This window comes from Mauremys reevesii, linkage group 9, assembly GCF_016161935.1.
Source record: "Mauremys reevesii isolate NIE-2019 linkage group 9, ASM1616193v1, whole genome shotgun sequence".
Taxonomy (NCBI): domain Eukaryota; kingdom Metazoa; phylum Chordata; order Testudines; family Geoemydidae; genus Mauremys; species Mauremys reevesii.
The window spans coordinates 57,564,004-57,577,955 of NC_052631.1; the positions used below are offsets into that span (position 1 = coordinate 57,564,004).

Consider the following 13,952-nt stretch of genomic DNA (forward strand, 5'->3'; position numbering starts at 1 on the left):
TCTTTTAGACTATGTCTACACTGTGTACCTTATAGTGGCACAGCCAACAAAGCACGGTCCACACAGGTGCTTTTCATGGGTAAAACTTTTGGGTGGCTTTTTTTTTCCCCCTCCACACCCCGATCTGAGAAAAGTTTTACTGACAAAAGTGCAGTATAGACCTACCCATAGTAAGTGTGTCCACATAGGGAGTTATAGCACTATAACTCTAGTGGTAAGCTTCTCTGTTTAGACACAGGCTCATTGTTTTGCATCTTTTTGCATGCATGCTGACCACTTGTTACACAGTGGTTTGCGAGAGCTGAACTGCTGATGTAATCTTTAAGAAACAATATCAATTAGAAACCTAGTCTATTTCAGAAACGTTTCAAAGTAGGTTCAGGTCCCACACACTACCTCAGTCCCCTGCCTATTCGTGTGATTGAGAAGCATGTTTTCCCCTATATACTGTTGCTTTCCTCTGTTGGTTGTGGTAAAAAGCTCACACAAATGGGAAAACATTTCAGCTTGACAGCACTTTGTGTGTAGTCATTGCACAAAGTAAACAAAGTTCAAAATAATTTTTTTCTCTTCTCTTGGGTGTTCTTTTTTTAACAAGTAAAATAAAATTAAGAGAGGTGACTTTTTAAAGCATATTTTTTTAAATAGGACAAAATCAAACCTTTGTAGTCACAAAACAAATGGAGCCCTTTTTTCCCCCACCAAAAAAAAAAAAAATCTAAATGAATGTAAGAACTGAATATAGGCATATGGTAAAGATTTCCCAGTGCCCCATAGGTGCTCTTTAGCTTACATTCTTGGGCTGATGGTAAGGCGATCCTGCTGTGGCACAGAGTGCTGATGGAGCACAGTAAAGGGCTTACATTTTTATTACGTTTCCTGGGGAAGTCCAGGCTTATCTCTGGATTAAGTGCTGTTTCGGGAAGAGACCTAGCTGTGAACAGATGGCTTGAGAACAGTGTGTGGTTCCAGCCTGTGCTATAGTTGTAAACATTCCCTCAGAATCTAAAGCTCTGTTTCCTTTTTTCCCCAAATATGTTTTGTTTGAATAAGAGAAAATGCAGACACTCAAACAATACATTAGAAGATGAACAACTTCCTTTCTTTTACATTTTCCCCCTTAATGTGAGGGTCTGATCAGAACTCCTGTCTCCTACTTTATCCTCTACTAGTTGTTCTCTGCTCCACAGCTTGCCACTTTTTCTCCTGCTCTGAGGAGTGATTGTAGATTTGTCCCATTAGAGCTCAGTAGTTTATTCAGACCATTCCTGTGCTGCCAGTGCCTGATTCCTGGTGCATTACCACTCTGTACTGTCTAGGGAGTTTTAATGGATCTGATTTCAGGTTATAGGACTGCAAAGCTGATGCATTCTGTTCTAAACTTTGATTAAGGCACCACGTCACACTTGGGGAGATGGCCAGAATATGGAGCCCTAAGACTAAAATAAAAGTAATGTAGCTGGGAACTAGAACTTGTAATGCAACTAAAGGAGCCACCAGGTGCACTGAAATATGAAACAGCAATGTGGTATATCAAATGCTCACTTTCTCACTGTAACCTCAAAGATAACTTCTTCATGTAACTTGTCCAAGAAAAATCTAATTCCACAGTAAGAAGCTGGTGCTAGACAAAATTATAGGGTGACAACTACATCCCAATCCCATGTTTTAACTGGCTGATCACCCCAAAGCTCCAGTGGCAACGACGCTTTCTATTTTATCACAGGGCCAGATGGTCATGTGACCAGGTATGGGTTAGAGTGGCTGGTGAAGAACAGCTATGAGGGTCAGAAGCAGCAGGTCATGCATCCTCGAATTCTCTGGAATGCTGAGATCTATCAGCAAGCCCAGGTGCCCTCCGTGGACTGCCAGAATTTCCTGGAGACAAAAGAGGGGCTGAAAGAATTCCTGCAAAACTTCCTGCTGTATGGCATTGCTTTTGTAGAAAACGTCCCCCCGACCAAAGAGGACACGGAAATCTTAGCAGAGAGGATCAGCTTGATCAGGTAACTAGAGGTGCCCTAAGGAAGGCCACATGCAACTTTCTAGGAGCTCCAAGGGCCACACACATAACAAGTAGATTGTAGTCTCTCTCTTTAGTATGAAGGTGCAGCCTTCTCTTACCCCCGATCCCAGAATATAACTCCAGTCAAGGTGAAGTATTACATACTGGGACCTGCAGTCTCTGTGGCCAGGCCATTTGATTCAAGATGGAACGTTGCATTGTAGAACCTGCCATGTCCACGGGCCCCACCTCCTTATTAAAGCTAGGATTATGGCATCGTGGAGCTGCATAGGCAGCATCTGGCCACTGTTGTGCTAATGTGCAGAGCAATGAGTAAGTGCTGGACTGGGAAGATTTGAGCTTCACTAGGAGAGAGATTTCCTGTTTTGATATGAAGGGTTGGGAGGGCAGCCTTGGGCCTGGGAGCTGGAAAGATTAAAAAAAAAATCTGTAGTTGGCTCGAAAGGAGAAGTGTGGGAAAGATATTTCAAGTGTATAACAAAACAAAAAAACCCCACTGGTCTAGCCTGGGTTTGAATTTCAGGCTGTCTCCAGACTGAGTGCTGTAGAAACAGCTTACGTGCCCCAGGCCATCAGCAATGCAGAGATTTACATCATGGAATTGCCACTCTTTTCATGCTGGTTAAGGAGTGGCATTGTTGGGCTCCCAAGGGAGTCCTATATGTGTTATCTAGCTAGGTACTTATAGGCCTCATTACTGTGGCACCCGAGACTCAGATCCTCAAAGGTATGTAGGTGCCTAACTCCCTTTGATTTCACTGGGAGTTAGGTACCTAAATACCTTTGAGGATCTAGGGCTGAGTGCTTTTCAGCTTTCTGCCACTACAATTTGCTTGTCTTCAGCCTATTTCCTCCACTGCTGATCAAGGCTGTTCAAGGCTTGGAGAGTGGGTGTCGGATGGGAAACTCGGGGGGCCTTGAAACTCAAGCAGGGATTCTGTGCAATCCCAGAGGAGGTGGGTGGAAGGGAGGATGTGCTGTGCGAGGGTCAGCATCTTCAGACTGTGGGAATGCCTCTCATGACTCAGGAATGAGGCTTTTGTTGATTTTATAGGAATGCTGTAAGAGGAGATCCATTCATCTGCTTGAAGGATGTTGGTTAGGAGACTTCAAAGGCTGTGGGGGTTACGCAGGAGAGGTTGGAGCTCTGTTATGAGAGAGGGGAATTGAACACTTACAGTAGTGGAAGCCCCTTCACTTGAGACATTAGTGATGAAAGTCACTTAATGTATATTATAAAATATGCAGCACACGATATTCTGACTTTCTAACTTGTACATATTGGGGGATGGTGACAGATACACTTATGAAAACATCTAGGATGTTCCCTAAAGCAATCTGTGCCACACCAGTTGTGTTTACTGGCCTCTCTGTGATGTACACCTGATCAGATCCTGTCTTTTCTCTTCCAGGGAGACCATCTATGGTAGAATGTGGTATTTCACCTCTGACTTCTCCCGGGGAGACACAGCATACACAAAACTGGCTCTGGATCGTCACACTGACACCACCTACTTCCAGGAGCCCTGTGGGTAAGTGCTTGTGCTGGTTCCCAAAGATGCAGCTCAAAGGGCAAGAGTAATTTACTAGACTGAAGTTTCTAATGGCAGAATTTTTGATAAGTGGGTTGGCTGGTTCTAGACCTTAGCCACGCACTACACAGACTCACCCATTCCAACAGTATGGTACTGCTGCACTGAAATCCTGTTTGAATCTGGCAGCATGCTTTATTTTTTAAATCCCCTTTTTCCCCCACCTAAAACTTCCTGGTCCTTCAGGGACACATTCTTGTTGTGGGTTGCTCTTGGGTGACTACATCTTGCTGTCCAGGTGACTCGGGTACTTCTTTGGTGCTCTTTTGGGATGAAGTTGGCCATACAACCATATATAGTAGGCCCAGCCACCCAACTACCTTGCATTTTATGCGCTTTACAGCGTTAGTAAAATTACTATGAAAATCTGTGTATGGATTCCAGAATCCCAAAATTCACAAGTTGCATATTAGTGACTGATTATTTGTAGGCTGTGATGTGTGGGTTGTGCTGACTTATATGCCATCATTACACATGATCAGAGCAAGAACTTCAAATGAGTTTGGATTTACTTTCTTCCAGTGGTGTATTACTGTCATCAGTTAAACCGCCTGCTGCTCGGACGCCTCAGTTCCAAAGTTCATGCCTGTCTCCGTTTTCAATATGTTCAGAAACGCAACATGCATGCCGGAGCAAGCAGCCCCCAGCCACAGCGGCCTCAAGCCCCCTCTCCCTTTAATCAGTTAACCAATTAAATGTCATCATTTTAAACATTTAAACGGTTAACTTTTTTAATGGATATTTACATCCCTATTTCTAATCATCTGAAGGGTGGCAACTGCAGCATGGAGCTTTGAAAGTAGAGGAAGGAGTAATGGGGAGAGATCCTCTGGCTGCATATGAACTGCAGAGCAGCCCTTAGGAAGGGTAGAGGGAACCTACAAAACTGCCTGGCAGAATTAAGCTCCAGCTGCCCAGTTCACATCCCATGTACTGTCATGGCAATGAAGCTAGCACAGAACGTCTAGGTGGCAGGGAGTAACTTGCATAGCAGCGAGGGATATTAAGTGAATAATGATTTATTAGGAAGCCCTATATGTGGGAGAGGAGTACTTGAACAAAGCACAGATTGTGCTGGCACACCCTCACCCAGGAGCAAGGCTGCTCTAGTATGTTCTATGAACAGCTGGGCATTATTTTGAGACCTTTTTTGCATAGTATGCTCTGCACAGCTGATTTGATTAAGGAACTGTCTAATGAAAACTACACTGAAACAGATAGAAAAAAGTCCTTAAGAATGAATGCCTTTATTTCTTGCAGAGTAATAAAGGTTTCTGATTAAACCAGTAGCTGGAGAAATTGCTAATCGTTAGCTATTGTTGTTCCTTTCTGCTTTGAAAGAAACCTGTCTCCCTAGTGTGTCACTGTCTGCAATGGCCTCCACCATTATCTCTGGTTTTGATATCCTAAAATGAACAGGCAGTATTACCTCTAGGTGCTACAGGATTCTGACCTTTTGAAAGCCACAGTGTTGTCAGCTCTCTTGGTCTGTCAACAGCTTTCCCCATTGTCAGGAGATCTGCCTTTGAATGGGTAGTGCCAGTTTTGAAGTCTCTTACAGCTTGTGGGTATAAGGGGATAATTAGAGCCCAACAGAGAGAAGCTGCGGATGCTGGATGAATTAGCTGGATGGATCACTGCACACCATTTCTCATGGGGCCTCCTAAAACTTAGGACCAGTCAGTTAGAATTGGACCGGAGACTTCCAGGGAAGGCACAGAGTGCTGCAGAAAGTGGTGGTGGTAATTTAATGGGTGAAACTGTCAACCCATAAAACTGGTGCTGAAGAGCCCTGTGTGGCTGGAGGGTGCTATCTGTCAGACTACACCTTACCAAGTAGGTCTGAAGAGAAATAAATGGGGAAGATACATTGGAGGTGGTAGAGGGGTGAAGTTCAGGTTGTTTGGCTTCCCTTATCTGAGCAATTCCACACCTTGCAATATTCTGTGGCGGACTGGCCCAATGGCTAGGAAATAGCTTGGGACTCAAGAGACCTGAGTTGAATTGTCTGCTCTGCCACAGACTCCTTCTGTGATTTGGGCAAGTCACTCAGTCTCCGTCTCTGTTTCCCATCTGTAAAATGTGAACAGTAGCACTTCCATACCTCACAGGGTGTTGAGGATAAATATATTAAAGATTGTGAGGTACTCAGATGCTACAATTATGAGCACCCGAAAGAGAGAGAGAGAGAGAGAGAGGTGTTCATCATTTAAGTAGAACTTTAACTTTGGTTTCCGTATTTTTCTAAAGCTTGTGCTTTTACTAACTTTTGTTCTAAGGCATTTTCTAGAGGAATTAATTTTATGCCTGTTGAACTTCTAAAATCCAGGGTGAATCTTCTTTTGGGTTGGGAATAGTTTATAGTACTTCAAAGCAATTTGATCGTTGTAAAAACTGCTGTAAAAACTGTAACACAGTATTTTAATTAAGCCATGTCCTAACGCAGGGGTGGGCAAACTACGGCCCATGGGCCAAATCTGGCCTGCGAGCTGCACCTTGTGGCTCGGCCCTGCTCTGGTGCTCCGGCCAGGGCGCTGGGTTGGGGGCCGGACCATGCAGCTTGGTCCCACTCCAGCCAGGGCGCTGGGTCGGGGGCCGCACTACGCAGCTCGGCCCCGTTCCGGCCGGGATGCTACATTGAGGGCCACACCACGCGGCCCGTCCCCGCTCCAGCCAGGGTGCTGGGTTGGAGGCCACACCACGCGCCTTGGCCCCGCTCCAGGTCGGAGGCAGCACTAGTGGCCTGGCCCCACTCCGGCCGGGGCGCTGGGTCAGCGGCTGAACCATGCGGCTCAGCCTCTCTCCAGCCAGGCTGCTGGGTCAGGGGCCAGACCACGTGGCTTGGCCCTGCTTCGGCCAGGGCGCTGGGTCAGGGGCCAGACCACGTGGCTTGGCCCTGCTTCGGCCAGGGCGCTGGGTCAGGGGCAGCACCAGCAGCCTGGCCCCACTCCGCCTGGGGCGCTGGGTTGGGGCCGTACCACACGGCTCAGCCCCACTCCGGCACTCCAGCCAGGGTGCTGAGTCAGGGGCTGCACCACGCGGCTCCTGGAAGCTGCAGCGTGGCCCCACTCCGGCTCCTACGCACTCCAATGGGAGCTGCAGGGGCAGTGCCTGTGAATGGGGCAGAGCTCAGAGCTGCCTGGCCCCGCCCCCGCGTGGTAGCCAGAGAAGGGACATGCCGCTGCATCCAGGAGCTGCTTGAGGAAGGGACACACCACTCAGAGCCTGCACCCCCTGAGCCTCTTCCCCTGCCCCAGCCCTGAGCCCCCTCCCGCTCTCCAAACCCCTCAATCCCAGCCCAGAGCACCTGCCTGCACCCCAAACCTCTCATCCTGAGCCCCACCCCAGAGCCCGCAGCCCCTCCTGCACCCCAACCCCAATTTTGTGAGCATTCATGGCCTGTCACACAATTTCTATTCCCCGGTGTCACCCTCGGGCCAAAAAGTTTGCCCACCCCTGTCCTAGCATGTCCTCTAATCCCTAGTAAGAGAAGGAGCCATTTCAGACTTCAGTTGGGGCGGAGAAAACAATGTACTAAATAAACCTGCAGTCTTTAATTAATAACTTCAGTTATAGGATTGGGCTTTAGAATTTCTTATATATTAGGGTTAACTACTTCTTAGCATTTTGCATTGGCTGGCTCTGTCCTCATTCAGTGAAACGTATGATACCTGACATAGTAAAACAGCAGCATCTACCACTTGCTATTGGGCCATGTCAGTTCCCTGGCAGGTGTCCCAATTAAATGAAGTATACTATAAAAGAGACTCTGAAGCTTTCATGAGCTGCTTCTTTTTCAGGTTCATTCCTCTATCTTGGTAGTTATCTTCCTATAACAACCCACATGACTCCGTTATCTACCATGTGACAGACTGACTGGCTTTTCCTTTGTGTTGTGTGTTCTCTCCCCCCTTGCAGTATCCAGGTGTTCCACTGCCTCAAGCACGAAGGGACAGGTGGCAGGACGCTGCTGGTGGATGGCTTCTACGCAGCAGAGCAGGTTCTCCAGCGAGCTCCTGAAGAATTTGAGCTCCTCACCAAGGTGCCGCTGAAACATGAGTACATTGAGAATGTTGTGGGCTGTCACAACCACATGATTGGGGTTGGGCCAGTTTTGAATATCTACCCCTGGAACAATGAGCTCTATTTGATCAGGTGAGAAGTAATGGATCACACCATTTTGAGTGGGTGGGGGGAGAGCAGCTATTAAAGGCATGTGTGGGTTTTCCGGCACGCTTGTCCTGTTGCACAGTGTAGACTGATAGAACCACTCTCTTTTACATCCTGCATTTTCTCCTGCCGTCCCAGCCACTGAACCATGTACCAGTGCTGCTAGCTCTTCTAACTGGTACTTTAGGCTCTCTACCCTATCTTTTAAAGATAAGCCTCTGTTTTGAGCTCTGGCAATGCCACTTCTTGACCATCTCCCATTCAGCTGCGAGCTGTCTGCTGTGCAACGGAACAGTTGCAGGGCTGGGTTTGAAACAGCCTTGGCTCTAATATGGGTGACAGCACAAACGGTTGAAAGGGAGGGGACAGGCCCTGTCTACAGGCGAGGTTTTCGTCTGAAAAATGAGGACAGTTGCCCAGAAAGGGTGGGAGCTACTATTCTAATCTGAATATTTTACGTAATTCTCACCAACTTCCACACACATTTTTCAGTGGTTACCCATGCCATTCATTATAAATGTCTAAAACAATTACATGTGTCAATTCCATGCCTGCCAAATTTCCAGACTGACAATGGGGAGGTGTCCAGGGAATTTTCAGGGCATCGTCTCCTGGGCAAGCAGCCACAAGTCCAAATGTTCTATACATTTCAACAGAGAATTCTGGCTCTTAAATCTCAGACTGCGAGTAGCTGCCAACCCCAGTGCACCCACCCATTGCCGTGCACAGTCATCTTTCTGCAGCGGGACTGCGGGTGGCACAAGTCTTCCTCTTCAGCTGGATCCTGCACTATTTAGGTCAATGAGAGTCATGCCATTGACTTCAATGCCAGCAGGATCAGACCCCTTATACATAGGTCTTTATGAATTTCCACCTTGTCTGCAGGGAGGTGGGGTAAAACTTACCCTCAAGTTTTATTGAGTCTTTGATTCTGGTTAGAATGCAAGCTGTCCAACTTGTGCTCTTTACTTTGGATGATGATCAGTTGTGTTTGCCATCTCTGTACCTCATAACAGCACCTAAGATGAACTATAAACATTCAGCCCTGCTCCCTGTACCTCTATTTCATTAAACTTACCTAGCATTGAAGGAGGCTTCCACTGATTGTTTCCTACTGAGAATGCTGATTGGTCAGTTTGTTCAGACACTGGTATTCCCAAAACAGTGTTGAGCTAGTCACTGACTGGAGAATAAGATAGTAGATTGCACATGCACTTCTGGCACAATCTCCTTTTATTACGACAGGAGGAGTTTAAGGTTCTCCATGATACATCAGGGTTGATCTTCCACTTAGAGTTTATATCCATGTATCCCTTGACATACAGGTCACTAACCATGCATCATTTTTTTATTTTGTTCCTACTTGCTAGCCATAAAGAAATAATCACTCTGGTGTGTGGGCCTTTTGCTGGCTCTCTGCATTGGGTGAATTTCACCCTCTCAGCATTCCAAGCTGGCAGATGAGTGATTCAAAGTCACTTAAATGATGCTGCCTCTGTCTTGCACTGCAGTGCTCTAACTTCACCCTGCACCGGATAAATTGTCAATTGTAGTTAAAAAGAGTTTTTATAAGAATCTGGTCATTTGAGGCCAGCAGGTTTAAAAAAAATCCAAAACAAAATATTAACAGAAATGTGGTGTGTTTTGTTTTGTTTTGTTCTTTTGGAAAATAATTCAATTAGGATAGTTTTGTTTGGATTTAAACTTGTTCCTACTTAAATCCCCACTCTTCGCCCACTTCACCCTGCCACATTTACTACATAAATACAGAGCAACTCCAATGCGTTTTTGTAGCCTTCCTAAAGACGTCCTTTGTGCATTTAGACTCTAGAGATGGAATATCTGGCTCTGCTCTTCTCATAGATCCATGGTGACTGTCTCTTCTGTTTTGTTCTTACCCAGGTACAATAACTACGACCGAGCTGTCATCAACACAGTGCCTTATGATGTTGTGCATCGCTGGTATGCCGCACATCGCACACTCACCACAGAGCTACGGAGACCGGAAAACGAACTCTGGGTCAAACTGAAGCCAGGCAAGGTAGTCACAGGTTGGGGGAGCATGTGAGCTCACTGCATTGAGGGAAGCAGAGCACTTATTTAGCTATAACAGGGAACTGGCAATTAAGACAGCTGATCTTTCCCCCTGACTTGATGTAATACTTTGGATAAGTTCCCCATGCCTCAGTTTCCCCCTCTCAACCCTGTGGTAGGATGCATTGTATCAACAGCACACAAGTTTCCATTGCATACATTCTTACCACCAGAAAAAGTGGGGCAGAGGGAGGATGTGGCCACATGTCATAGCAAAAATAATGGGAATTCACCCAAAAACAGTGTGGGAGGAGGACTGCCACAGATGGGGAAATAGATCTGTGAAGTAGGGCCAGTAAAAATACCAGTGTGAGGTAGGTTGTGAGGGTTAATGTGTGACGTGCTTTGAGGTCTTGTAGAAGTGGGAGGTCTCATTAATGGAAATATATGAAACATGTAGAGGGCATCTGAGGAAACAGATGAGACCAAAATTCCTGTCAAGCTCCATCCTCTTGGGCTGCTCTCAGAGTCTTGCACTGCAAACAGTATATAAAATCAATATTCTCCCACCCCAGACATGACTGAAGTGTGTGGTGCACAAATCATGGAAACAGAAAAAAGAAGGCTGCACCCCAGGGTTTACAATGCCAAGGATGTGCTGTGCTTTAACCCCTTGTCTAGCATTACAATTACAATGCACAGAACCAGACCAAGTTACAAGTGTGCAGATCCTAGGCATGTTTTGGCCCAGCGGACACATCCGTCCAAGCCATATACACAAAACAGATTCAGCCAGGGGAGATTAGTGTCAGAAAGATGCTACAATCTGCGTCTGCTCCTGCATGGCTGAGGGGAGGATGTGCAGCCCGAAAAGTGGAGTATGGCAACCCCTGAGGTTAGTATTTGTGCCCCTTCCACCCTCTCCCTGTTACTGCAGAAGGACAAAGGATGCGAGGTTTATATTGCTGGTGAACTCTGCCAACAGACCACTACCATAGAAGCACAAGCAAATGGTATAGACTGTGCCAGTACTGTCTCATTGTTTCTTTGTACTCCGCTGTGTGTCTGTGTTATGTCGTCTCTCATCTTGGATTGGAAGCTCTTTGGGCCAGGGCGTGCCTTTTTGTTCTGTGTTTACACAGCACGTAGTGCAGTGGTGCATTGGTCCATGACTGGGGCTCCTAGGAGCTACTGCACTGTAAATAGTAATTCATTCTTCATTTCAATGCAGCCCAAGGGCCACAACTACTGTTTCAATGTGCCATTTAGGTCATAATCTGCTCTAATATGACCTCTGTTCATGTGGACACTTCTTCACTCCGTATTCTCAGTGCTTTTCTCCTCTTATGTAGGCGCTGTTTGTGGATAACTGGCGCATCCTGCATGGGCGGGAATCGTTCACGGGATACCGCCAGCTCTGTGGGTGCTACCTGACGAGAGATGACATGCTAAATACTGCACGCTTCCTGGGGCTGCAAGCTTAACATAGACTGTCAGCAGCAGAGAGACAGCAAAACCTGTCAGCTACAGTGCTCCTGGAACTTTGTGTCACCAGAATGAACATGTTTTAAATACCTCAAACACTCCCATCCCTGCCAAATAATTCTTGGTGCCTGGGGGAATGGGCAGGAGTTAAGGGTCACCAGAGCTTTACCTGATTGTCAGCTATGGTGCAGAGGGGGAGATCTCTCTTGCTCCCCACCCCCATGGCCTTCAGCACAGGCTGACTCAGCTTGAGAAGGAAGAAGCCAAGGAACTGAGTTGCAGCTGGAAATGCTCACGCACACCAGCTGATGCAAAATTCCAATCAAGTGCCTTCTGGATTTTAAATGAGGTGGCAAAGCCCTCACGTTCCCCTAGGTGTTTTTGTCAGCAGCCTTCCAGGATTTGTTGCACGTGGTAGGCCAGAGTAGCTATTTGCCTTGTATTGACCCTGAGCTAGACCTTTTTCCAGCTCGAGAGAGAACAAGAGGATCTCTTTGGTCCTGCTTGATGTAATGCAAACACCAAGTTACTCCAGTGTGAGTTTCTCTTCTCTTTTCTGCTCCTTAAACTCCTCCCCTGGCCCCACCTGTGTGCATGCATTTCGGGGCAGATACAATGTCATCCTTCTCCAGTCATTGAAGGCAAACTGTGCTGACTGGCCCAAATGGATCAGCCAGTGTAGTATGGAACCTCGCCACGGAGATCTGTGGGGAAGGAGGAGAAGTGAGAGAGATCTGGGAGGGAGCAAGGTGCGGTTCATCAGGCAGCAGTGCAAGGCAAGGGCAATATTTCCCACACTCCTCTTTGGCTTGAACAGCAGCAGGCTTGTCTCCACAGTTCCCGCAGCCTGCTGCGTTACCTGGTCAGAGCTTCCCTGCATGTGTTTCTTGCAGACTTGCTGCTTGGGCCTTTCTGTTCTCTCTGCCTAAGGGCTACAGGCTTTATTTGAGAGGGAGTGGAATTCATTAATTCCTTCACAGCCTGGGGGATGTTATGTCAGGATTTTGTTGGAATGGCAGTCATGTTTGCACATGGCAAAGTGCTACCAGATTTCCCGAGTCCGAATCTCTGTATTTCAAAGAGAAGCACTGTGGGTAACACAGCCAGTGACACTCCAACTTCTCTCCAGTGGGGCCAGCTGCTCCCAGCAGCACTTGTTACTAGGTAAGGCTCTGCCACTTCAGGAAGCCCAAACACCCAGGACTCAGACTAGAGCAAGGGAGAAATTGCTTCAAGGTTATTGATGAGAGACTGGAGTGAAACCTGTGCCTTTCTGATAGGGAACAGGGGTATGGTAGGTGCAAGCTCCTCTGGACCCAGCAGACTGAATAGATGGGTGACACCAGTCTACCCAGGAGCAACTCTACTGGAAACTGAACCCTCCTCCCTAACTTGCCGGAAGTGACTATACACTTTCCAGTATAATGATGTGGTCCTGATTTGTTTTCCCCTTGAAGCACATGGTGGGGAAAGCTACCAGGAATGTGTAAGCTTCTGAAACATATTTTCCTGCATGTCCTTTTCAACTTCTCTTAACCTCCCTTCCCCAGCAACAAAGGTGGAGGGGAGAGAATTTGGTTTAATCTTCCTCACCACCCTTCCCCAGATCTTAAGGAGTTGGAATTTCTTCTGAGCAACTTGCTGGAGTCAAGTATTATTTGGGGAAACAGTATTTCTTAGTCACACACTAGCAATTTGTCAAATCTATGCATTTGTCTGAATGCCATGTCTGGAACAGTCTGTTCATAATGATGTTCTTTGATCAGTCTTTGTACTCAAGCTTTTCAAGCTCATTTTTGGCTAATAAAATAGGAATTGCTTCTTTTTTTCACCCCAGTGAGTTGGAGGCTCAGGTCTGTGAGTGCGTGAGTATGGGACTTATCCCTCACCTGTGTTACACTGATCCTGCCATTACATGTGCTCTGTTACATCGAGCCGGTCCTCAATTCAAACTTCTCCAGGGTTTTTCTCCTCCCAAGGATGTTAAATTTCCAAGAATGACTTGGTCTTGGCAAACCTTTTTTGGGGGAGGGGGTAATTTTCCTCTTTGCCTGAAACACAACGTAAAGATGCCAGGTTGTGATATCTTTTCATGGAGTAGTACCTACTCTAGAAGTACTCCCATTGAAGCTAATGTAAGGTGTGACACATGCAATGCTTTGGAAGCAATATAATAATCTTTGATTAGTCCTTGAGATGTGATGTACTATGGATGCCTGAAATATTCAGATTGTTGTATCAAATTCATAAAGATTAATAGGTATGGTTATGGGCTGGCTAGGGATTGTATTCCTGGCTCAATGGGGGATGCTTCCTGCAGGAACTGAAGTCACTTGTGGGTTATAATGCAAATCCCAGTACTGAAACAATGCAGATGCATCTTTTTAAATGCACACCCAGGGGAAACAGCACCCAGATTGATGCAATTTGGTTCAAAGGCCTTTCCAGGCACAGGACTTGAAATGGTTCAAAAATATCAGCCCTGAGGAGAGTCACTCACACTTCAGTCCAAGACCTGACATGAGACTAACCAAGAGAGAGGGGGCCTGAAGTTCTTTAGTCCTTTCAGTGTCTCCATGGGGAGGATGGGTGACTGCCTAGTAAGTTGGTCCTGCATAGAAGCAATTGATTGTACTACTGATGTG

The 13,952-nt window shown here is 46.6% G+C and overlaps 1 protein-coding gene across 7 annotated transcripts in view; it reads left to right on the forward strand.

Annotated features, from left to right (window-relative positions):
• Positions 1-13,952, forward strand: part of TMLHE (trimethyllysine hydroxylase, epsilon) — a 103,021-nt gene that overhangs the window by 28,587 nt on the left and 60,482 nt on the right. For 2 of the 7 annotated variants that reach the window (XM_039487709.1, XM_039487706.1), the window contains exons 5-9: positions 1,727-2,006; positions 3,439-3,558; positions 7,537-7,773; positions 9,691-9,829; positions 10,760-11,151. In XM_039487709.1, the coding sequence (XP_039343643.1) occupies positions 1,727-2,006; positions 3,439-3,558; positions 7,537-7,773; positions 9,691-9,829; positions 10,760-11,098 (1,115 nt within the window). In that variant the 3' untranslated portion in view covers positions 11,099-11,151. Of the gene's footprint in view, positions 1-1,726; positions 2,007-3,438; positions 3,559-7,536; positions 7,774-9,690; positions 9,830-10,759; positions 11,152-11,174; positions 13,139-13,952 lie in introns of those variants that run through there. The other 5 variants (XM_039487710.1, XM_039487713.1, XM_039487707.1 and 2 more) reach the window with 4 other exon arrangements.